Genomic DNA, 27000 nt, shown 5'->3' with positions numbered 1-27000 from the left:
TAAAAGCGCTGACGTTCGGCAGCTTTGTATCCTCGCGGAAAATCTCCCATAAACGGGAGAGAAACAACTTCCTTATTTTTTTAATTGCAACACATTGGTGCCAACGTTCGCGGGGTGCGGGGCGAGGGAATATCTTGAGGGCGCGGGGGATGACGTCACGCTGAGCAGGAGTTTATGACTGCTCGAATTTAAAAAAGGAGCGCTCCAAAATTCATAAAACCCTTTTTTGGGGGGCATTTTATTGTTCTGACATACGGAAGGGAATTGAGAAAATCTCCCATAAACGGGAGAGAAACAACTTCCTTATTTTTTTTTAATTGTGACACATTGGTGCCAACGTTCGAGCTGCTCGAATGTGTAAACAATTAAACACAGGTAGAGACCGATTTTATCACTATGATAGTCCTTTGTGAAAATTTTTTGAGAGACTGAAACTTATGGAGAGCGGGTCCACGATGTCATAAGGTCTACGATATTTGCGGAGTGAAGAAGTGTCTATCTACGATATTTGCGGAGTGAAGAAGTATCTATCTACGATATTTGCGGAGTGAAGAAGTGTCTATCTACGATATTTGCGGAGTGAAGAAGTGTCTTAAATGGAGAGAGAACCTGAAATTATTATTGTCCCAGATGAGGAAGAACCTGAAATTATTATTATTCCAGATGAGAAAGATGAAATTCTAATTGATGGCGAGGATATGGAAGTAGACAATGAAGAAGCGATTGAAGAAGAAGAAGTGATGGAAAGTGAAATGGACGAATCATCATCATCAGCATCAGCAATTTCAACAGATTCGGACTTTAACAGTTTAAGTAGTGGCCACAGTCGTTATAAGAAGAAAAAGGTGCAGATTGTGAAAAAGCAAGAAATTCGTGCAATTGACTATCTCCATGTAATGTGCAGTATTTCTTTTTATTTTTAAAACAATGTTGGTGAAAAATTTTGCACGGATTGTTTTCTCCGAGTAAACGATGTTTTCACGTGCTCGTGCTGTGCGTGATCATGACAGGACTTTGCGGTTTACTGACAGGGGATAAATGCTACAATTGTAAAGTGTATCTATATCAAACTGTATTGTGGAATCTATGTCCTATTTGTGAACACTAAAATATTAAATTTTTAAAGACTAAATTAATTGTACATTTAATTTTAATTTAACATTTCTGTGATTTTGGTTGTACAATTATTAAGAAATCGCGAACTTGGTGTGCAAAAACCGCATACAAGAGATGTTGCCGATTTCCTGGAAATTCACAAAGACATTTTAAGAGTGACTGGTGGTTTATCTAAATGCACCAGATCGTCTAAACGACACAAGCGAGTCGCATGTTTTCAGCGTTGCTACAAAAATTGTGTCGATTATTTTACTGTAAAAAACCTTTATTTTGGTAGCATGGATATGCCTTCACCATCGACGTCATGTAAATCGCAATCATCTGAATATGATACAGATTCAGACCAAGAAATTGAAGAGTCAGATACGAGATTGTAAGTATTAATTAAGAGAAAAAAATTCATAAAAATTAATATTAAATCGTAGTAAGTCAAGGCTCTTGTTAAATTATAATAAATTTGATAAAAGGCTGTTAAGAGCAGTAAATATGAAAATTCAAATAATGTTAGAAAGTGAAGTCATATATAAAAATAATATTCTTTAATCTAATGTCTAATACTGAATTACATTAAAAAGTGACAAAAAATAATTACACATAAGTACTCTTTAAATATAAATATAAAGCGATACAAAGCGAACGTTTCGGTCAGTATTTTGACCATTATCAACGCTGAAGGATCAACGCTAGGATTTCGGACATTATCAACGCTAGGATTTCGGAACATAAACTTGATATTAATAGAAATACAACAAATAAATCTGTTATAACTAACCATAGGCTCGATTTCAACCATGAATTTAAATGGAGTGAAGTAAAAATTCTTGATAAAGAAAATTTCCTCAGATCGTACAAAAATTTAGAATATATACTTATTTTCTCAAAGATAGTGGGGATAAATGTGGTGGGAGTAAATGTGGTGGGAGACTTTTTGAGAGTATTTCTAGCGCTTTGAAATTTAGGAGAAGAGAGAGAGAGAGAGAGAGACATCACTCGGACAACATTAAAGATCCAATAAAAAAATTTAGAATATTGATTTCTTAAAGATAGTAAAGGTAAATGTGGTGGGGAGATTGCGTCTAGCGCTCTGAAATTTAGGAGAAGGGAAAGACATCGCTCGGTTAAAAAGAATTCTTGGAAAAAGGAAAGAATAAGAAGGGTAAATAAGAAATAAAAAATTTTTAATATGTTTACATATTTTATTTTTTCAAATATACTTTCGGGCGTTGTGACCACTAGTTAAATATTTTGAATACATTTTGTAATGCGCAATTTTTAACATGTTTTTCACATCGCATAGTGTTTTTAACATCTAGATTCTTTAGAGACTCAATGTCGTCGTAATCTGCATCCAAGGTCTCAATTATAAAACCGTTTTTCTCATCATCCATTATATCGACTAGCCATTTTCGCTTTTCAAGTCCTTTTACGTATACGATAGAGGATTCTTCATCTTCATCTTCTTGTAATTTTTCATTTATTCCAACGATAGCTGCAGTAATCAAGCGCTGAGCCATGCTGTATGGAACGTTTCCATCTTCCCATTGTAAGCCATGATAATGTTCAGTCAACCATGAGGCTTGACGCCTCTCCGATTTTATAAGTAAACTCCATGGTACAGGACATGCGAAGAAATATTGTGATAAAATAAATCCTCTTCTCAGGATTGCCGCTTCCTTTACAATAAACTGTTTATTGAGGATAAATCCTTGCAGATCGACGAATGTTGGTACAGACATGACGAGGTCTCTCTCTTCAATGCGACTCAGTCGAGAGGAATGACGAAACTCTACAGCCATCTCACATCACTTTGATTATGTATCCTCTTCCCCTCTCTAAACAGTTGTTTGTGTAAACATTTTTTTAGGTGATTTTGCGCACAACGTTGGTCAACGAATTGTACTAGATCACACGATCGTGTATAATGAGGCAGTACGCAGTGGTATTATTAGGTACGTTGTCCTTACACTCAAATTCCAATCTCACATCCACTGTTCCGCTCTTGACCGATTCGTTTTGTCGAGAACAGTCAATGACCACGAACGGACCGTTTTGTAAAAACCGTGTGACGGTGAGATTGGGCTCGAGGTATTCGTATCCGTAATAGTTTTTGCAGAAACGTGTGTAGGTGTCGTACAGAATTGACCATCTGTTTTTATCAAAATCCAGATTCATGTCGTCGTACGGATAACTTTCCGAGTTCAGAAAGAGTTTCACGTTGGTTAATTTACAGTCGTCTAATCGACTGATATCCTCGGACATGACATTTTTCCGGCCTGTCTGCAGAGCAAAAATAACGTATCGTGGCTTCTCCAGTTGAGTTGCAGTCTTAATGGCCCACGAATGCTTGGTTGTAAGCTGCAACAGCGGAAACTCATACAGATCCCACGAGCGAAAACCCATGCTGAGGTAACGTCCACTTTCCAGAGCGCGCAGCATCAACAGCTTGTTGATCTCGCTCAACAACACATGTGGCATTCGCCATTGTATTTTAAATAAGTTGATTACAGGCTCCAACGCCAAATTTCCAAACAGACAATTGTCGTTGCGCGATCGTATTAAGATCAATTCGTGACGCGCATTAATCACTACCCGTTTGTAGTCATCACAAAATCCCAATAACATGTAGAGCGGTACGCAGAAATTGAAGTGTCCATTCGCAGAAATCGGATCACTCCAGCCGCGTTACTCATAACTATGCTTCTATCGAATGACATCGTTACATAATTTTTGAGCAAACTTGTTATTCCTACATTTCTGTTGCAATCAATCTACACACCATCGAGTTCATATCGAATCTCATCAAACATGAATGCGATGCAATTATTTCCCAGTGTCACATTGGATCCCTCAATTGGATGGTTTATCTTCAGTTCTCTCTCGATATATAAGAAACTTTCGTATGGCAATGTATACAAATCCTGTTGTTGTATGGGTATTCTTATCTCATCACTATGTCCAAACGTTGTGTTGGCAAACGGGTTGTATGTGTGAGTCTCGATCTTGACGATGCGATCGTCAAAGATTGACTCGTCCCCGATGTTGAGAATGTCTATCATCGTTCAAATGTTTCGTACCACGAATCCCAAAGATTGTAAAAACGCAATGTTTGATGCGTTCAGTTCTTCTTCTTCTTAATGCAACCAGTTGATTGAATATTAAAGAATGTCGACGTTGTCGTCACTGGCTTCGTAAAGATTGTGTTATTTCTCGCGTCTTTGTTCAACACAAGCATCTCATATGCCGCACACGTACGTTATTGCTGTCGCCGTCGTACATGCAATCTAATGGTGATTTCTTCTCCTCAAAAATCGAGTAATCGCCCGTTCTGATCGACAATGCGTAGCGTTAAATCCGTAATGCTCTGCACGATGACCGGAAGGTAAATGATGTGCGCCAGTGTTTCCGATATCTTATATCCTGGTGGTACCCTCGGTGAAAATTCATGTATCGTGTGAACGAGTTTGCCGTTACTGTATGCACCCGCGGTCACGCTACATTCTACGCGAATAATGTTCACGTTGATAATGTTAATCGGCATGTCCGACTCATACCATTTTCGCGGCTGCAGTATACGGTTTGAGAATCCTAGCAGCGATCCAATATTGTTAGGCTTGCTAAAATTTATTCTGTAAATGCATTTGATCTTGCTCCTCATCGTATTGTAATTAGCGCGTAACACTATCAGCCATTTTCCATCTTCAAAGTCATCGTCGTTAGTGTGTTTTTTATCGTCGTCACGAACTGCGTGTAGCGGACGTTTCCGTGAAATTGTATGTTTCAAAAACTCGTGTATCGCTTACAACTCATACGATCCTTCAGAAATCGTAATTTCCGCGTCGTCTTTGCCAAAGTAAAATTTATTATTCGAGGAATTTACATTCGATATCGTGTGATAACTCTCAAAATCCGCTAGGCCAAGCTCATATTCACCATCGCTCAAATCTACGGTGGGAAAGAAGTTTACCGCAAGAATACTACTCCTCCCAGTCAGCGTGAATGTCATAGACATGTTGACAAAACTATTCAACGAATACTGAGTTAAATAATGCAATGTCCGTCTTTAAATTTACATGAGTCAACCTTTCGAAGAAACTGCAAGCACAATTGTCCACAGTTGCTTTGATTGTAAGTTTGATAAGAAGTGCGATTGTACTCTATCTTTGTCACATTTAAATGTCGCACCAATTCCTTGGGTGGTCGGAGATTACCAAAACTGTCGAAATATATAGCGCGATCCCCCCTCTTTGCATACGCTACCCAATGAGTACCCGATCCTTCAGCGTTATCCAAATTTACGATGCCGCTCTCGTTTCGGTATACTATATACCTCCGATTGGTAATGAGTCACGCATAAAAACACCTTTAAAATACGGAATGCGCATACGTTTTGCCAGTTGCAGTAATTGCACATTGGTAGTTATACCTTGCGACATTTTTAGCGTCTTTTTGGCGTTTTTTTTTTCCTTTCTTTCTCGTTGAGGCTCCTCGTCCGTATTTGTATGGCGCGAGATACAATCCGTGACCTTCCATGGCGCGATTGTGACGTAGCATCTCTTGCAACTGACGTTGTGCAACTTTTCTATCATTCACCATCTTTGCTACGCCAGCTGCTCCACCGATCAGGAATCCGAGCGCGCCCAACACTGGTAGAATCGGCAATACACCGCCGCGTTTCGCTACCGGAAGTATCCGTTTTTTCGCCGTCTTTTTCTTTGTCCTCGTCCTCGTCTTCAGACCCATACCAAACTTCGTTTAGGCCTTCATCGCTGCCCAGACAGCTGTGGCGAAAGTTGAATCTCTCGCAACGATGCGAGTTTGCGCTTTCTGGGCGAGTATCTTATCTGCTGCGTGTCTCTCGGCGAGATTGTTGCTCCGAGAGTACGCTATATCGTGTTCACGGCACGCCGCGTCCAATTGGTTGATACCTCGATCGCCTCTGGCTAATCGTTTTTGTAGTCGCGTGCCCGGGCCGCAAAACTGATAGCCTGGAATATGGAATTCGATCGGAAGTGCGTTTATCGCGTGATTTAATAGATCTCCACCTATTTTCGTTGACATTCGCAGCAATTCTTTATCATAGGCGTTGGACCGTCAATGTGCGTTTCCTGTCACGGTTGATTGTAATGTTCAAGACAGCGTCGATAGGTCTAAACCTTCGAATTCGCTTTTATATGTTCTGGAAGTTTGTCCCACAAATGTTCTACGTAATAACCAAAATTTTGCAGTAAAACAATCTTAAGAATAAACTTCAACTGCTCAACAGTAAGCTCGAGAATATCGTAAGCACTTGATAGCACAACAAACATTTTTTCGTTACTGACCACTTTGTGGTTCCGCGCAGCTATAAATAGACAGGAGTTGGATTCGAATCAGAAGTTGAAAAATGAAATTCGTGCAGCAACCTTTGGCGATACGCGTGACGAATTACGACGTCAGATTACGCTCAATGGGGAACAACGTGGAGATGCGTAGACACGATACGATGCTACCAAATACTATACGCGCGATTGTTTGTGGCCCCTCGAATTGCGGTAAACCTAATGTGTTGATTAGTTTGATAAAAAGCCTGCACGGTGTTCGCTTTGAAAACGTATACGTGTACTCAAAATCACTGCAACAGCCAAATTATCGATATTTGGAAAATTTGTTGACGTCGATTGACGAAATCGGCTACTTTACATTGTCCAATAATAGCGACGTCATTCCACCGAGCGAAGCATGTCCAAACTCGATTTTTGTTTTCGATGATGTTGCGTGCGATAAGCAAAATACTATAATAAGAGAATACTTTTCAATGGGACGCCACTCGAACGTCGACTGCTTCTATCTCTGCCAAACATACGCAAGAATACCGAAACATCTTATACGCGACAACGCGAACCTGCTAATCTTGTTTAAACAGGATGGTACCAACTTGAAACACGTATACAACAATCACGTGAATACTGACATGTCATACGAGGATTTCAGTAAATTATGTCATACTTGTTGGCAACAAAAGTATGGATTTCTAGTGATAGACAAGGATAGCTCGCTTACGAATGAGCGATATAGAAAAGAATTTAACGTGTTTGCGATACCACAAAGTAGTTAGTCGTTGCTCGTATTCTGTTGAGAAGGGTTAAAACGGTCACTCTAGGGAAGTACTTACTCTGCTGACATGGCTAATAATATTCGCGAACGTGAAAAGATAGCAAAGGAGATTGCAAAAACGAGCAAATTAATCCGCAAAAAAACATCGTGCTTTAAAAAACCGGTCAGATCGATGACGATATTGCAGTCAAGACTCACTTTAAACCTATTATCGAACCGCTACAAAAGATTGCCGACAACGCGACGATTTTGGTGAAAAACGAGCCTAACACTAACGACGGCGGTGTGAAGATCGAGACGCAGTATGAGGGGGAGACATCGAAAAAAGAAAACAAAACTATCAAGCGATATAAAGAGGAGGAGGAGGAGGAGGAAGAGGAAAAGGAGACGGAAGAGGAGGAAATACCGGAGAAGAGAAAAGGATTCACATCGAGATATTCTGCAAGATATTTCGAAGCCATTGGACACTTCACTGCCAATAATCTTTACACCGAAAAGCGCACAACCTGTGATACCCAAAACACTCGTAGACGAAAATGTTTTTGAAAGCACGCGTAACCCGTCCAAAATACCCCTTCGAAACTGGTTAAAATTGTCGAAAGGCCAACAAATGATGCGAAAGAATTTGGGGCTATTAGGACAAGAGTACATGGACGCTCTCCTCGGTGCTGATGAAAAGAAAGAGATTGATAATGTATACGGAGTCTATTTCGGCGAGAATGAAATGCGCATCGGAAACAAGCAATTCGCGATTAACAAAGATGACAATATAATCATAGGCGACACGCGGTACATTAGAACGCCAGGATTGTACGAGTTGATCTTCAAGAGAAGGCCTGTTTACCAGAAGGACGATTTGCGAAAATACAAGCACATATTATTGGCGACAACGCGCATATAACGCAATTTTGATGCGCAAGATCGTGTAAAGAGTAGCAAGGGGGGACAAGTACAAATATATAATCGCACCGTTGACACGGATTGAATCAAACTACCCAAAATTTGGCAGAGGAATGCCTCGCGCTATGACGCTAATTGACAATAAGGTTGATTACATGCACTGGGATGACCCCAACGAGCTAGTGAATCGCCTACGATTGCTCGACGCTTCGCGCCAAGCTGGCAACAACGCGCACGACAACGAGATCCTGTCGATCATCGAGGAACTTCGGGAAGCGGGCATTATTATAAATTAAACAGAGTCTCGACAAACTAATCAGTCCATCTGCGTCACTCGCATCAAAATGCCTATCAATAAATTTAGATTATTCGAACCAAGAAATGATGGAACCGGCACAAGCGATCCTTGGAATAGATTGGTGAAAAGTTACGTGCATGAAAAACGCTCTATGTCACGTCATTACGGACTATGACGCAAGATCGCGCAAGATTCGCCGTGTAGCGCAACCTGAGGCTAACACTGATGCCGCCAACAAACTGTGGAATCCTGTATTAAAAGATTGATGACCCAACAGAAAGAGTCAGATGAGAAGCTGGCTGCGTTAGAGAAGGATGTACGAGCGTTGGAGACTGTGATAAAAGAGCTTCTGCATGCGCCAAACACTACCTCTAATAAACGGAAACAAACATCTAATAAACGGTTGGCTCAGAAACGTCTATCACACAAACGGCTAGAAGGAATAGTTGTAAACAGTTGTTGAACAGCTACGAAGGATTATCAGCGTACTACTAATCTACAATGAGCAGCGACGGTAGTTATACGACCGCTGAAAACGGCAGTCAAAAGTCTAGCAGTGAACGGCGTATCGGCTGCTGCGAACGAGGCTACACACAACTCACTAAGGATTGCGAACGAGGCTACGAACAAGTACTTAAAGGCTGCGAACGGGCCAGTGCAGGCTTCGAACGGGTTAGAAACGACGTGGGACGAGGCTGCGATCGAGTCAGGAACGATTTTCGAAACTGTCAAGGACGTGAGTGAACGGCTAGCTAACCCAAAAGAACGAGAATCTAATCTGAAAAAATGAGGCAAGAACGCGAAAAAAACGAGAACCTAACCCGAAAGAAAGAATCTAATCTGAAAAAACGAGGCAAGAACACGAAAGAACGAGAACCTAACCCGAAAGAACGAGAATCTAACCTGAAAGAACGAGAATTTAACCCGAAAGAACGTGGCAAGAACGCGAAAAAAACCAAAATGAATAGTGAAAAGAACAACAAGCAATATAGTTTGGAGAGACGGCAGTTGGGTAACGAGTTGCATGCTCCAGCAAGAAAAATTTCCCTCGAAGACATGTCATAGTGCGGGGATACAATGATCTGTGGCAAGCCGACATTGTCGAGATGCCATCCGTACTCCCGTTTCAACAGAGGTTACCACTACATACTCACCGTCATCGATGTGTTGAGCAAGTATGCGTGGGCTGTACCACTCAAGAATAAAGGAGGGAAGCGAGACAGCTGACGCTAATCGCCGAGATAAATTCGATGATAGCAAGAGATGCCCCGAAAAAACCATGCAAATCGATAACGGAAAGGAATTTACAACGCCGATGTGCAACGGCTTATAAGAAAACGTGACATTAATCACTATTCTACATATTCGGTATTGAAGGCCGTCGGTCGTCGAGCGATTTAATCGCACGTTAAGAACGATATGTGGAAGATATTTACGCTGAATGGCACTTACAAGTGGATCGACATGCTGCCGCGCCTTGTATCGGATTACAACGCACGCAAGCGTTGAACGATTGGTATGCGACCTGCCGATGTTTACCCCCGCGATTCGCTGAAAGACTTTTGGCTACCGTGTACAATCATGTAAAAATCGTGGGTCCGGCAAGTTCAAAGTAGGTGACCAGGTACTCATTAGCAAGTACAAACAACTTTTCGAGAAGGATACACGCCAAATTGAACAACAGAGATGTTTAAAATTGTAAAAGTGCAGCGTACTTATCCCGTGAGCTATCTACTCGAGGATTATCGCAAGAAATCTATCGCTGGAGCGTTTTACGAGCACGAGCTGCATCGTGCAAATTATTCCGAACGTGTATCTCGTGGAAAAAGTATTGCGCAGGAGAGGTGACGAGGTTACGTGAAATGGTTGGGATTTGACAATTCACATAATTCTTGGATACATAAGGAATAATTGATTTAATTCATACAGATTGTATTTATTAATTAATCAAATAAAAAAGAAAAAATCATACAATGTGTACAACATACAAAAATAAATATATAAAGAATTTGAAATATACTAAATTTTATTTTAATACATCCTTTCCTTACAATATTTATAAAAAAATGTAAAATACATATATTAAATATAGTTTTTTTTACAACTGGATTCGGTAATGTCCCCATGGTAAGTGTCGGTCGAATCAGGTACGACATACCGCTTGTCATCGTAGGGACTTATTGTTAGAGCAATTTTCGTCTCGCGGATGGTATACCCTTTAGGCAATTTTGATCTTATGCAAGATTGTTGTCGTATCATTTCAATCTCGTCATTAAGGCAGCGTGTAAATCGTCGAATGATATACTACGCGTACCGATGTTACTTTTGACACCCTTTGCTTTTTTAGTGTCTTTTTTACCATCGACCCGCAAAGCATACATTTTTTGCTCTAAGGCCGACGAATTATGGTCATTATCGCGCCGTTGTTTTCATCTTTCATCAGACCTGGCACTTTTTTATTCTCAAGCGGTATACCGTACGCATTGTCCACAGCGTAATCGCTTGTATCGAATCGAGCGATATCACGCTTCAAATTTTCATAGATGTTTTCACATTCAATGTGGTATATTAAACTGTCTGTGTCGGTGTACATTACCCGGCATTTGTCACGATAGAGCGGTGACATGTATTCATGATGAAATTCATAAAGACATACTTTCGATATGTCGAGTATGCACATGCCGACATAGATTGGTTTATATATAAAAAAACTATTAATCTCGGCTCAAATTATTGTGTTACAATAAAATAAAATCTCGACGGCAATCGGAGCCTATGCGGATGACATGCACAAATTAATAAATTAAAATGAGATCTCAAGTCAAACTCATTTATTAAATTCTAAACGTTTCGACCCACTTCGGGTCTCTTCAGTAGCTGCAAAATACAAAGAAACAAAAATAGAAGATAATCGGTTACAATCAGAAAATTATAAAACTCGTATACCATACAATCCGCAAATAAATTAAATATCATTCTCCTCCCTATTCAAACCGTCCGGCCGTCGGAGTGTCTCCCTAACGGTGACCATCGTCAGGAAGGAAGCGGAGCAGTGACTCCCTTACCAACACTAATCAACATGGTATAAATTAAACGTAGAACAATCACAAGAATTAAAAATTAAGAACCGGGAAAAACACTCACCCCGACAGCAAAAACAGAGAGAAGACGATGCTACACGTGACACATCACTCTAACGACTGTGCGGTATTCTACCTCGACACAGTCGATACATATATACGCAAAAACAAATATAAAAATAAAATATGAAAATAAAAATAAAATAAAAACAACTAAACTAATCGGCACTCATATCAAAAGTCTAACAAAAAAACCCGGCTATGTAAAATCACAAAGCTAGATTTTGGTAAATTTTTCTATTAACAGATCAAGATTCTCGTTTAATTTATCAGTGTCGCTATGTAAATTTAAAACTATTCCCTCTGACGTTTTATGTGGATCATTTCGGATATCAAACGTTTACCTAAAAAAGGCTCCTCGTCTAAGACTTTTACATCCTCCCAATTAAATTTCATGGTTCAATAATCTATGTTCCGATATGACTGATAATTGTGACGCGTTTCTTTTTATGTTGTTGCGATGTTCTTTCATCCTAGTTTTCAACAATCTACCCGTCTGCCCTACGTACGACGCATCACAATCCATACAATCAATTTTATAAACTACATTATTATGGAGTTTCTCTTGGTAACTTATCCTTGTGTACTTTAATGAATTTACGGAGACTGTTAATTGCTGTATATGATGGAATGACATCCAAATCACGTGTAATGTCCTCGATTCTCTTCGATACATTATTAATATACGGAATATTAAAGTACGAAACTTTTTTATGATGAACTTTATTATGAACTCGACTTATTTTATGTTTAATAATGTATGTTATCAACAGACTTTTGGCACGCCTATGGGTTCCCCCCTCTCACCGATTATTGCGGATATCACGTTGCAAGATTTGGAGAGTAGAGCGATTGCTGCGATTCCATTGCCATTTCCATTTTATTTTAGATATGTTGACGATATCGCGTTGGCGGCCCCCACCCTCCATGCTTAAAATAGTTTTAAACACTTTCAATTCTTTCCATCCTAGATTGCAGTTACCATGGAGGAGGGGGTTGACAACCGATTGAATTTTTTAGATGTCACCATTATTATAAATAATGGGAGCATTGAGTTTGATTTGTTTCATAAGCCGACGTATTCAGGTAGATATTTAAATTTTGAATCGCAGCATCCTCTCTGTCATAAAAAAGGCACCATTATCAGCCTCATAGATAGAGTTTTTTGGCTATCTCATCCGAAATTCCATAAAGTTAACTTTGAGTCTATGATTGGAGTTCTTTTGTCTAATAATTATCCTCTCAATTTGATATTTCACACATTACAAGCGCGGTTAAAAAAGTTGTTCTTCCGCTATAATAATAAGTTGCATAACAATAGAGCAATGTATGCAATGACAAGATTCTAACGCAGAAAAAAGTTTCGTACTTTAATATTCCGTATATTAATAATGTATCGAAGAGAATCGAGGACATTACACGTGATTTGGATGTCATTCCATCATATACAGCAATTAACAGTCTCCGTAAATTCATTAAAGTACACAAGGATAAGTTACCAAGAGAACTCCATTAATAATGTAGTTTATAAAATTGATTGTATGGATTGTGATGCGTCGTACGTAGGGCAGACGGGTAGATTGTTGAAAACTAGGATGAAAGAACATCGCAACAACATAAAAAGAAACGCGTCACAATTATCAGTCATATCGGAACATAGATTATTGAACCATGAATTTAATTGGGAGGATGTAAAAGTCTTAGACGAGGAGCCTTTTTTAGGTAAACGTTTGATATCCGAAATGATCCACATAAAACGTCAGAGGAATAGTTTAAATTTACATAGCGACACTGATAAATTAAACGAGAATCTTGATCTGTTAATAGAAAAATTTACCAAAATCTAGCTTTGTGATTTTACATAGCCGGGTTTTTTTTGTTAGACTTTTGATATAAGTGCCGATTAGTTTAGTTGTTTTTATTTTTATTTTTATTTTCATATTTTATTTTTATATTTGTTTTTTGCGTATATATGTATCGACTGTGTCGAGGGTAGAATACCGCACAGTCGTTAGAGTGATGTGTCACGTGTAGCATCGTCTTCTCTCTGTTTTTGCTGTCGGGGTGAGTGTTCTTCCCGGTTCTTAATTTTTAATTCTTGTGAATTGTTCTACGTTTAATTTATACCATGTTGATTAGTGTTGGTAAGGGAGTCACTGCTCCGCTTCCTTCCTGACGATGGTCACCGTTAGGGAGACACTCCGACGGCCGGACGGTTTGAATAGGGAGGAGAATGATATTTAATTTATTTGCGGATTGTATGTATACGAGTTTTATAATTTTCTGATTGTACCGATTATCTTCTATTTTTGTTTCTTTGTATTTTGCAGCTACTGAAGAAGACCCGAAGTGGGTCGAAACGTTTAAAATTTAATAAATGAGTTTGACTTGAGATCTCATTTTAATTTATTAATTTTGTGCATGTCATCCGCATAGGCTCCGATTGCCGTCGAGATTTTATTTTTATTGGTTTATATAGTTTTACCTCAAGTTTTTCGTAATTCTATGGCACCAACTTTTCCGAAAATATGCTTGTACTGGTTGGTTTCGCGATCATTGCCTCTGCGCCGTATCGTCCGTCCCACTTTGTTAATAATTTTACATCCACATGATTACGCACATTTTTCATCGTTTGCCAAATACCGCATTATTCATTAATTTATATAAATTTTTTTCAAAATTATTTTTCGCTTTGTGTTCTAAACTCTGTATTAAGTTCGATATAATTTTTAAGCCATGCTGATTGAGTAAATTGTAGTATGCGGTATATTTTTCTTAAAGCAAAGCCCGTGACGCGTGCACTGCCTGCAAATTGCGGTAGTGTATCACGTAACGCTTCTTATCGTAAAGCGTTGCGAGGAGCTTTTGCCGGGCGGCTTGTCGCGTGTCGGACAAAACGGTAAATCAATGTGTGCATCATGAAGATGTTTGCGGATACTCTAAATTTACTTCGAGGATATAACCTGTAGGTGAATTGAATGCTATAGATGAGATGTCGAAATTCGATACATCGTCGACCCATCGAAAATCGGCATACGGCAATGATTGACACATGCCCATCCGTACAAATTATTTACAATCTAAGTACATGAGGTAGGATGACGGTTTCGATGGATCGTACGATTGCATGTACTTGTTATTAGCATGTGCGTATCGACCTGAACATTGACTAAGACCGCCGCGTATACCCCGTTCGATAAACATAACCATGTCAATGTCTATTAATAATTCAAATTTTATATTTGTATATTTAACATGTATATCCCGGAAGGAGTATAGTAATACGTAGGGTCAAGCACATAAACTCTTTATGCAACTGTCGTGAAAATTTTCAAATATGTCTGCCAATAACAAGACATCAATTCTTTAAATATAAAATCACTATATTCGCCTAGCGTTCGAAGGGAGAATCGGTTCCATACGTTCTCGGCGTGCGCATAATCACTCTCGGATACTTTTTCACCGGTTAAAGAACTGTAAATGATTCGCGCGGTGGGTAAACATGCATCTTGCAATTTGTCGATACAGTCTATATATTCATATGGAAAGACGCCTTTCCGTGTCAAAAGATCGAATTTTTCACTAGGTAAATTTGAAACTGTGATTGTAAATTTTTGAATTTGTCTTTATTCAGAAACGATGCCAATTTGTCAAGACTAGCACTGAGAAATTTATATGAGTCTATGAAACGTAATTTAATATGATTTTTTGAAATGTTGTCTTGCGTCAATTTAACAGTTTTCGAGAATGAAATGTATTTTTCTTTCGTTATCGGAAGTAATTCGATTCCCCCCTACGAACGCTGTGGCTATGTCCTCGATAATGAAATGCGCGTCGTAACCGGACAGATTATGAAAAACTATCGGAATACAAAAAGATTCTTTATAATTTAAATTGCAATTTGAGTGTGCGGGACCTCTGTACCGTCCGGTGAGATGGCAATAATCGCGAACGCGTGCATCGTCTTGCTCAACGGTTTTTCGCATATATGACAATGCGTTGCGTTGCGAAGTTTTGCCCACTCGTCAGATGTTAAATTACCATGGGGACGTTTGTACTTAAAATATTTTTTACACGTATTGCTAAATTTTTTAGTTCTTCGGCAAACCACGCCACGCAATCGACACTACGGCGTGGAATTATATATAGATAATGAATTGTCGTACGAGCAATGTACATAGTAAGCTAGGCTAAATACTTGATGGTGTTGATATGTTTTTTCTTCTTCCATCTTTTTCAAAACGCATTCCAAATCGGCGTACACCACGAACGGAAGCCGCTCCTTTCTGTTGTATGTTGTTGAAGCTGAGCCACTTGTCCTTATCGATCGGTAATCAGATAGCGTAGTCATTTAATTTTCCACAGTCTACAGTATGCGTCTGCAACTTATCTTCCGAATTGAAATAGTGTAAACATCTGTAAAATAAAAAATTATAATTTTAATTAAAATTATTTTTTAAATTTTAGTTTAATAAATATATACGTACCGATCACAGATATATCTTCTACATTTCTTTTTACTCAGTTGCGCACTGACAAGTCGAGATAAATACTTTATCCAAGCGAAATGTCCAACGCTGTTTTCGTCTTGCACGTACAACAAATTGACGTGTCTGTCTTTTTTTTTCTCTGAAAGACGTAGCGGGGACCAATGTTGTTCTCGATGCTGTACACATTCACGGAGATGTTGTTTGGCAAGTTCAAACTTTTTAATTTGATTTATAGTCACTGGAAACTCAATGTTCCGGAGATTCAGCACTGTTGTGTAATGTGGATAGGAGGATTCTCGACCCGTGTTTCTTTCAGCAGGGTAAAGAGCGGCCACCACTGACCATGCGAAACACGCATTGTCCGCTGATTGCACATTAACCACCGCTCTCTTTGTCACAATTTCTCGCGGTAATTTGATACGACATCCCGCGCACATTGGATTGTACTTATTTATATTTACAGTTTAAATCTATTATTTTGCGACAATGCCCAACCGCTATCGCGTTCCTGAAACTCTTTTAGTAATGCTAGCGTGGGCTCGATATAACGCGGCGCTCGTACCACTCGCGTTAAATCAGACGTGCGAAAGAGTTCAAAGTTTCTCGTTTGACGCTTTTATTGGCACGGTTATCACCAGATACGAACTCACCATTAAAATATAGTGTTCACCTTCACACTGATGTGTCTCTGCAACATATTTTGCACGTTCTCAATTACAATGTCTTTAGCATTTTCTAAAAATTGTCGCGTGTTCGATGTAGTCTGTATTAATTACCGCACCGGTCAGTATACGACTCTCGAACGCCGTATCAATTTCGCGCCAAACGAGTCTTTGCACGTTATTGTTGCCGTCAATATTGCCACCGCCACTGTATTCACCACCAATGCACATATATTGTCTCTGCAAGCGTACCTTTACACCCTCGAGTCGCACTATTGTAGCCACTACAGATTGTCTATATCCGATTGAGAGTCGCGGACGCTTGACACCGATTGCATTTCTTCAAGCTGTGCGATAAATTCGTCGCACTTGTTGCAACCATTCTAAAAATTCGCCCAAGGTGGCGATTTGGCGGGACCGCTCCAATAAATTGCGCTCAATATACTCCGCGTTTTCCATGTTCTTTTCTTTTTAATCACTATTATGCCACTGACGCAAGAAAGTAATCACTAAACTTTTGCACCACTGCATCTATGCATTCTCAAAATCGTACCATGGCTTGACGCGCTTCTCATCTTCCTTATATATATTTCACCTAATTCTGTATCCTTTTTTTAGCTTTTGTGTATCCCAAAAATAGTTTTCTATGCCGTTTTATGTGTGGAGGAGTAAGGCAGCCGAACGTTGGCGCCGATTGTGTTGTAAAAAAAAAAAAAAAAACGAAAGATGTTTCTCTTCCGTTTATAGAAGATTTTCCGCGAGGATACAAAGCTGCCGAACGTCAGCGCTTTTACACTCGTACCGCCTATAAATAACATTTTGACAGTTCGTCGCAACGTTGGCCCTAAAATCTCAATTCTCTTCCGTATGTCAACAATAAAATGCCCCAAAAAAAGGGTTTTATGAATTTTGGAGTGCCCCTTTTTTAAATTCGGGCAGTCATAAACCCCTGCCCAGCGTGACGTCATAACCTCTGCCAGCGTGACGTCATCCCCCCCACCCCTCAAGATGTCCCCTCGCCCCGCACTTCGTTAGAGGCCCTGAGTTAGAACCCACCTTATATCACTCCTAGAAACTGTTAAATTTTGCCAGAGCAATCCAAACATCAATTTTCACGCGGGCTGATAAAGGGAATGTCACGGTAGCCATGAATAAAACGGATTATGTGAATAAGTGAGAACCTCTTAAAGGACAAAGACATATATTCGGTTATCAATAAAAACCCAGTCTCAAAAATCGAAAAAGAACTAAATAATAGATTAAAAATATGGATGAATAAAGGCTATATAGACAAAAAGAATATTACAAATTATCCTCGAGCGATTCTCTTCTACCAAAAGCCTATGGACTGCCGAAAGTCCATAAAGAAAACACCCCTTTCAGAATCATAGTTTTCCTCAATCAACACATCATTACATTATTAGCATCTTTATATACATAAAATTCTACAATTCAGTCTCCCCACGGGCAAAGAGCCATATTAACAATAGTTTATTTAAATGTGCAGTATCCTATCGGGAAAATGATTCAGTAATGATGAGGTAATGATTTCATTGGATGTAGTCTCTTATTCACTAATGTACCTTAGATCTGGCAATAGATAGCATCAATAAAAGATGGATTTATATTAACAAATTTACAAAATATCACAAAATTCATTGACGCTATTAAGTTTCTCTTAACTTCCACATATTTTACTTTTAAACAATACAATTTACAAACAACACTATGGAACTCCCATGGGGTCTCCATTATCACCTCTCATAGCTGACCTTAGGTCATGGCAAGATCTAGCGAACTCCATTTTTAATTACATTGACATAAATTTCTCTTGTTTATTATCGATATGTTGACGATATAATTATTGACTGCTCCATCGAGAGAAGTTACAAGAATTGTTAATTGCATTTAATGGATATCACGAAAGACTGCAAATTACTGTGGAACGAGAGAAGAACCGTTGCTTGAGTTTTTTAGACTCGCTCTAATTAAAATTTTGAATAAAAAAAATTTATAAATGGTAATAATCTCGTCAACCCATATCTGGCTATTAAATACTATTATTAAACTTTACGACGTTTGGCCATGGGTTTCGGCCCTTATCAAGTGCTACTTAATACCGCCTTATTGTAATAACACTACTTGTTTGATCTTAGGTCATGACAGTACATCACGTCATGACCTAAGATCAAAAAGTAGTGTTATTACAATAATGCGGTATAAGTAGCACTTGATAAGGGCCCGAAACCCATGGCCGACGTCGTAAAGTTAATAAATAGTATTTATAGCCAGATATGGTTGACGAGATTATTACCATTTTTAATTATTGACTGGTGACTTCTTAGTTCTTTATATATATAAAAAATTTATATTGACCTGGTATTAGAAGAAACGTTTTCAGGCAGAGTTTTATCCTATTTTTCCAATCATCCTCAATGCCAAAAGGTCGGAATAATATACAATTTAACAGGACAGGTGTTTGCTTCTATCACACCCACAATTTTATAGCCAGAATCTGAATTAGTGGTCCAATATACTCTCAAGTAACAATTATCCTCTTGATATGATATTCAGCAACATTAATCACCGAATTAAGCATCTCATCTCCAATGGAATTATGTTGGACAAATATAAACATAAACCAACACAAATTAATAACTCGAAAAAAAAGAAGAAACAAAAAAAAGAATTATAGTTATTCCCTATATCAATAAGATTTCAGAAATGTTTGTCTCTTCAATAAATAAATCTAATACAATGATAGGATATTGATGTATTACACAACTCAATAAAATCATAAAAACTCATAAGATAGAATCAAGTCTCACATAATTCCAATGTGGTTTACAAGATTAGTTGTAAAGATTGCAATGCAACATACGTGGGTCAGACACAAAGACAATTACAGACACGGATAACAGAACATATGAATAACATCAAATTGGATTTCAAAAGACACTCTTATCTCTGAACATAGAATTAGGGAGCAGCATACATTCGATTGGACAAAAGTTAAAATTTTAGATCATGAAATAATTACCAAAAAAAGATTGATTTCTGAAATGCTACATATAATAGAACAAGAAAACGGTATAAATTTAAAAAAAGATACAGAGTTACTCAGCGAGTCTTATGTGGAGTTCTTGACAATTCGGCTAACATGATAATAAATAAACAAACAGGAAAAAATGTCATGTAGAGAATAATTGTCTTTTGTAAACAACTTGGCGATATAAGGTACCAAATGTATAACCGTTTCTTGATAAATGTTGCTTGTAAAGTGATATGTAACTGAGCAGTGGCGTGAATATTTATAAAGTCATCAATTTGGCAGATTTAATAGTAAGCAATTTTTATTGTATTATTAAAAAAAAAAAAAATTTTCTAATAGTAGTTATTAAAAAATTGTGTCATTTCATATAGAAACGTATAATAATTAAGGGAAACTAAGACAATTCCACGCTTTCAAACGATGGAGTGCCAGAGTTTTTCCACATTTAAAGTCATCATTGGAAATAAAACGCATTAATCCGCATCTTGAAATGATCCACGATCAATATAATGATGTATTCAACCTCAAAATCATGCATGCTACACATCATCAAAGTTGCAATCAAATCGTTCGCATCAATCAAGTGTTATTTTATATATAATTATAATCAACAGTATGAATTGCAATCGTTAGCATTGTCGAAATGTTTTTTTCAAATTTTATAATTGACTAATATTATATGACTCCACTGATGAAGACTGCGTACAGTCGAAACGTTTGATTTAATTGTATTAATATGTTTTTATATGATTAAATTGGGAAGTAATAAAAATTTATAATGTTCATTAACACTTAATAATTTATGCTCTTGAGTTGGCCTGTACTTACATTAATTTTAACATACATCTTTTGATATAAAAAAATTTATAACTGTGAAAATCAAAACTAATAAACTTAAAAAACTTAAAAAAATATGGAAAAATGTTTTAAGATATTAATAAATTTCAACAATCCACCGACGTGTATATGTATTTAATATATATGTATCAATTTATTATAATATCAACATCTTAAAACATTGGTCCATTTTTTTTTGGTATTTCAAGGTTTAAGTTTTTACTTTTAATATCAAAATTATATAATATATACAAACTAATAGTTGAATAAATTTGAACTGATTGCTGATTCTATTACTTACTCTGCCATTTCCGGATGTTTGGAAGGGTTGCTATCAGAATTCTGCAGAATCACTAGAATATATTTCTGTTTATTTTCTTTCTGTTTTCTTTTTATTAGTTTTACGTGCCATTTCATTTTCTGAAAATAATTTAAATACATATATATACTGTGACGTGACAAATTGAGATTGTCCGTCACAAGGGCCGAATGGCCCGATCGGGGGGGAGGGGCACGGACCTCTGCTCTCCCGAGAGAGCGGAAGAGAGAGAGAGAGAGAGCGTGCGTGCGAGAAGCGCGGGATCGGAACGCGATCCCGCTGCTAGGCGTTTCGCTATTTTTTTTTTATATTTAAGATTATTTCGGCGGCAAGCAAGGATGTGCGACGAATTTCAGCCGAGGAGAGAGGCCCCGGAGGAGAAATAGAAGGCCTAGAAAGCAGGACGACGGGGACCCTCCCTTCATCAGGGACACGCCCGGTAAGCCCAAAAAATTCAAAATACTTCACCGAATATTCCGACAACGGAGTAGGTACCGCCGCCTAAAAATTTGTACACTTCCAGGAGAGCGAGGCAGGAGGAGATGGGCCAATCGGTTGCCAACATGCACCCGAGTCCCCCGCATACGGAGCGGCCGGCAAGGAGAGCTCTGCCGCCCCCGGGACATCCGTGAATCCGGAAGGAGAGCCCAAAGAGCGGGCCCTGCCGTGCCGCTGCCGCGACGACGCCTACAAAGGGCAACCCCCGCGGGATAAGGATAATTAAAACCGCGCGCCACGCAAAGGATCCACCGAGGCCGCGCGCGCGGACCCGAACTGATAGCGCCACGAGTGGCCTATATAGTGTAATGGGTCACCGGGTGTGGTCTCCCTGAGGGTCCCCGGTTCGGCACTGTCTGGCTGAAGCGCCCAGAGAGAGCAGAGGTCCTGGCTGAAAGGAGAGCAAAACCCAAAGAGAGCGAGAAGAGGAGAGGACGACAGGGATTGCCTTTGAGGACTGGGTGAGACGACCCGTGGTCATCCTGCCGCCCCGAATTAAGGGTAGCAGAGTGGATGGTCTCCTAATTAATTATCGTGAGAATTTCTACCGGATTTAGTTGCCGGGTCAGTAATAAAAAGAATTCGAAGCAAGTAGTCTTTGTTGTACGAGGTCGCGTAATTAAAGAAAAGAAGATCCTATTAGGAGAAAACTACGACCCATCCACTCTCTCGCGTTTCCGCGTATTCTCTCTCCCGCGTTGACAGTCTTCGCGCGTAACATTGTCGCGCAAAAATTTTCGGATTTATGCGTTGCCGAAAATTATCCAAGGCGAATTATCGGGGAGCTCATAAACGCTTTCGGGCTCATTAATGTAATATTATTATTATTAAGAGAAAAGGCCTTGTTACTTATAATTCTTTGTATGGAACTTGTGTACGACGCACGCGGCGCGCCCTTACGCCGACCCCTTTGTTGTCGCGCATACCGCGCGGATCACGCGCCCGTGGTGTGAAGTAATATACCCGGTGGCGCATCGCCGATTTAATTACCTTTTTTTTCTGTTGTTCGAGAAACTACCTCGTTACCGCGAATTAGATAAATCTCACTCGCCACTCGGCACGGCGAACCACCGGTCGTATTACCTCACCCGAAAATTTTAACCGTGCGTCCGATCACGCCGCTATTCTTTATAATTTATCTATCTCTTGTGTCTTACTTCCTCGCTCTGAGGAGGTTCAAATATATGTTTTATTAAACTTTAATACCTCTAGTGATTTCTCGCCGCCACGCACCCGAATCCTTACTCGTACGAGGGGCTAGCCGAGCGGGAAAGTTACCGTCGCAATCTCTCTCTCTCCCGTGAACGACATTCGCGAGAGCACTTTGACGATACGCCCGAGAAAATGAAATATTAGCGTTCCGTAATTAACTTTATTGAGAAACGGTGCGACTGCCCGCACCTGGCGCCCAACTTAGTAGAGAATTTTTTTTTGGATCGGACAGAGAGATCGGGCCGAAGGGAAGCCGACATTCAACAGAAGGGAATCCCTCCTTACGTACGATTACAAATTCGCTGCGAATTTCGCACGGTCGGTTACAATACATACATCTATATATATATATATTGTAACCGTTGATTTTATATTGTCCGTCGGATCGAAAAGGATCCGGGAAATAGGGCCGATGTAAGTGGCCGACGGCACACCTTCGGCGCGGAAAGCGGGAAAATTCGCGTAAACGCAAAAAAATTGTTTTGATTGGGCGCCAGGCGCGAGATTCGCGCCACTCTTAAAATTTACAACTCGACAAACAACCTTTATAATTAGTAAAGCCTCCCGAAAAATTTCCGCGGACGGCGATAATCGACTCGCTCAGATCGTCAGAGGGTAGAGGGGGGAGTTCGGGGACGGAGAGAGGACGGAATTCGAGAGAGGCTATTTGAAAACCGCTCAAATATAACAAACATTAAATATATTTAGACAATGCTGACACGAAGATAGACAGAAAAAATAATTGTATGAGATCTTGAGTACAATGTTAGGTCAAGAAAGAAAAGTAATATTCGTTCGCTAGTTACGGAGAGATCTCCGCTTTAATAACGTCGAAATACAGGATAAACGAGGCCGAAATGTGATTCGAAAAATACAATACGGCGTATGTACGGCCGAGACCGGCGGCGCGTTGTTATTGTTCCACGCCTTTGAGACGACCCGACGCGATGATATCGGACGACACGCGGGACCCGGAAGTAAATTCGCACGCCTACGTGTCGAATAATTATTAACGCACGAGACTTAATAAGGTCCGTGCGGGCGTAATTAATTCCGATGGTTTTTAGGCAATACAAAATTTCCGTAAACTCGAGTAGGTCCCGCGCGACTTCCTTGAGATCGCTCACGCCGGTCGTTCCTCGCAATATTTCACAAAGGATCCGAAGACGGCACGGATAAGGATATGCGCGAGAGGAGAATACGCTATTTCGGATGCGTGACTCAATAATTTTCTATTCTCCGATCTAGAAACTCTAACAGACGAGAACGGTACAGTAATTACAAGACGATACCTTAATTTTTACATTAACGTGACAAAAATCGCGGCGACTGTCGGCGTACCCGTGGGAGAGAGAGCCTCTCTTAATATACGCGCGGGAGAGAGCACGCGGTCGGCCGGGCGCCGGGATAAACTCTACGCGGAACGAAACTCTAAATCAAACTCTCAAAATCACGAAATTACCGGTGAATCTATTAACCGGCCGCGGCCGTGACACGCTTCTCTCCCGTATACGGTACTCACAAAAAAAAGAAAGAAGTTAGCGGCTTTACAAAGTAAATAGGGCCGTTCGTCTCACCGGTATCGGTGGGTCCTTCGAGGCTTCGGTATCCAAAGCAGGAACCTTCGCTCTCGTCGACGCTCCGCCAGACAGTGACGAGCAAGAGGCCTGCCGGGATCACGCCGATACTAAATTTGGCATTTTCCACCCGTGGCGCTCCTTATCCTGGCAGGGCCGCCGGGTACCCCCCGCGGGGCCCTGCGAATTTTCTTGATGTAAATTTTCCCTCGCCCGTTCCTCTGTGTTTCCGCTTCGGTCCCGTTATTCCTCTTTATGGGCCGTCGGGAAGACTCTTACTAGTGCACCTCTTTGCGATTCTTCCCAAAAATCCGCCAGATCGATTGTTTGATCGATGGTGGGAATTTCGGTGTATCCGGATCTGCGGGGTTCGAGGCAGGGTATCTCCCGCGCCTTTCGTTTCCGGGGCTCTCTCGCCTCTCGCGAGAGAGTGGCCATCCCCGTCTCTGGCCGGAATCTCTGCGGAAGAAGGAACATTTTACGGCGGTACCCAGGTTCTTAACGGGAGGAGCAAGCCAGAAATTTGATGTGAAAATAATATTTACCGGGCGTGATCTGGACTTGGTGGGCCCTGCTCGGTCCTCAATCGTTCTCTTCGTCCTTTCCGTCCTCTCACTCTTTCTCTCTATTGGTTTCTTCGGTTGAGACACGCACCCTAGACAAAATTGCTCGCCGAAAACGCCAAAAATCGCTCAAACAAAAATCATACAAAAAGGTAATTCGCGAAACGGATGCGCGAAGCGCATCCTCCGACGCGGTAGTAAACGCAAAAATGGTTTTTCGGGTGCTCTCTCTCTCTCAAAGATTGGCGAGAGAGCAAAGGTTCCCGAATTTCCCGCCTTTCCCGGCCGGGCCTTCGGCCCTTGTGACGGACAGTACAAAATGTCACGTCACAATATATATAATATATATATATACATATATGATTACTTCCACGAAAAATTCGAAGAATCCACGTGACAATTGTTAATAAATCGCCCGTTGCAATGTCTTTTTTTGGATGCTGGGTTTCACTTATATATTTGATACTCGAGTTCGTGCATATACAACATGTTTCTTTATTGTCGCCCATAGACGCCATATTGCTTTCTTCCTTTTTTTTTTGACGTTGGGGAAACCGTCATGGTACCACGCACCCCCGGGTAGAATGGCACCTCTCCTAGTAACTTTATACCGCGCACATGCGCACTAGTCAAAAATGATTCCTATCTAGATATTAGTAATCTAAGTTCTTTCTCACCGAAGTTAGTCTCCTTTGTTTACACTTTGATACTGTGATAACTGTCTGTGATCAAAAAGTAATAAAGTATTCTTATATATTTAAAAAGATATAGAAAATATACTTACCACATACTTACCAACCCGAGACGTCTCAGCAGTATCTCCTTCCCGCTAATATATATATATATATATATATATATATATATATATATATATTATCAGCCATTTTTGCTAATTGCTGGAGATCTTATGTGTCGGAGATTGCAAGTATTGCCTCGAGCAGCTTCTAGTAATTGCTCAAAAAACAGAGAGCGGATGACGGCGTCTCCACACTGGTCCCCTGCGAGGCTCGTAAACGATGTAAATAACTATATATATATATACCCGAGCGCTACATTGGTGACCCCGACGTGATCCCGCGTAAGAAAGGATGCCTGTAGACAGATCGCCTATACGAAGAACAGACGCCCCGGGCGCTGGCACAACCCAAATCAACCCGGTGGCAACCAGACACCCCAAGGACGCGAGCCCAACGGCGGAGTTTCAGTGGTATCTTCCCGCCATAGGTAGACCTTGTTTTGCTAACTACAATATAACGTCTGATACCACAAGTTCAGATATGTTGCCTCATAATTGTCCGGCGAAGCTCTACGTAGCGTGTCCAATTTCGTTATAAATCCGCCCGCTCAAAATAAATATTAAAAAATGCATCAAGCGGCGCGTTATGTTCGCCTATGATGAAGGAGATGAAGCACGCCTCCGACGCCTACTCCGTGGCCACGAGATGCGTAATGAGAAACCGACGGCTTATTTACATCGTTTACGAGCCCTCGCAGGGGACCAGTGGTGGAGACGCCGTCATCCGCTCTCTGTTTTTTGAGCAATTACTAGAAACTGCTCGAGCAATACTTGCAATCTCCGACACATAAGATCTCCAGCGATTAGCAAAGATGGCTGATAAGGCACTAGACGTGATGAGACCAATGGTGGCAGCAACCCAAATCGTGCCTGCAAAAAGTTCAAACACACAGGCTACCTCAAGAACGCAGTTTATATTAGAAGAGTCACTTAACGCACTCACATTACAGGTCTCAAAAATACAGAAACAACTAGAGCGCAACAAACGATTCCGTCGCTCCCGTAGCAGAGGAAGAGAAAACCAACCTAGAGCATTGACACCTGCACCTACGCATTCCAAATAAGCCTGAGTTCTGTTACTATCATAATAGATTTAATGCCAGCGCAAGGAAGTGCCGAACCCCTTGTACGTGGACTCAGGAGCTAAGCCGTAGGAAAACTAATAAAATCTCCGTACATAGGGGGCGACTACAAAGATCAATGAGACGTCAAATTGCCTCACAGTCATGGACCAATACTCAAGGATGAATTTCCTAGTGGACACCGGTGCAGACGTTTCAGTTCTACCAAAACGCATGAAAGGCAAACAACCTACATTGCTAGGTTCACAATTTACGCAGCCAACGGCACTATTATCCCCACTTACGGAGAGCTCAAAATAAAACTCAACCTTGCACTACGCAGAGATTTTGTTTGGCGATTCATTGTAGCTGACGTTCAACAACCG

The 27000-nt window shown here is 40.2% G+C and overlaps 1 protein-coding gene across 1 annotated transcript; it reads right to left on the bottom strand.

Moving 5' to 3' along the window:
• Positions 1-3015: 3015 nt before the first annotated feature.
• On the bottom strand, positions 3016-3738 carry LOC146720058 (uncharacterized). Its single transcript, XM_085489081.1, has one exon. It carries the CDS (start codon positions 3736-3738, stop codon positions 3016-3018), a length of 723 nt encoding a protein of 240 aa, XP_085345207.1.
• Between the last annotated feature and the right edge of the window lie 23262 nt (positions 3739-27000).

Source organism: Nylanderia fulva, unplaced genomic scaffold, assembly GCF_048542155.1.
Source record: "Nylanderia fulva isolate GAGA-0341 unplaced genomic scaffold, ASM4854215v1 Scaffold79, whole genome shotgun sequence".
NCBI lineage: Eukaryota > Metazoa > Arthropoda > Insecta > Hymenoptera > Formicidae > Nylanderia > Nylanderia fulva.
The sequence above is the reverse complement of the archived record's forward strand: the minus strand, read 5'-3'. Positions and strand labels throughout refer to the sequence as shown.

What these genes read in the sequence shown, in the direction of transcription:
- LOC146720058 (XM_085489081.1), bottom strand. Translation starts at nt 3,738, where the DNA reads ATGTTATTGGGATTTTGTGATGACTACAAACGGGTAGTGATTAATGCG.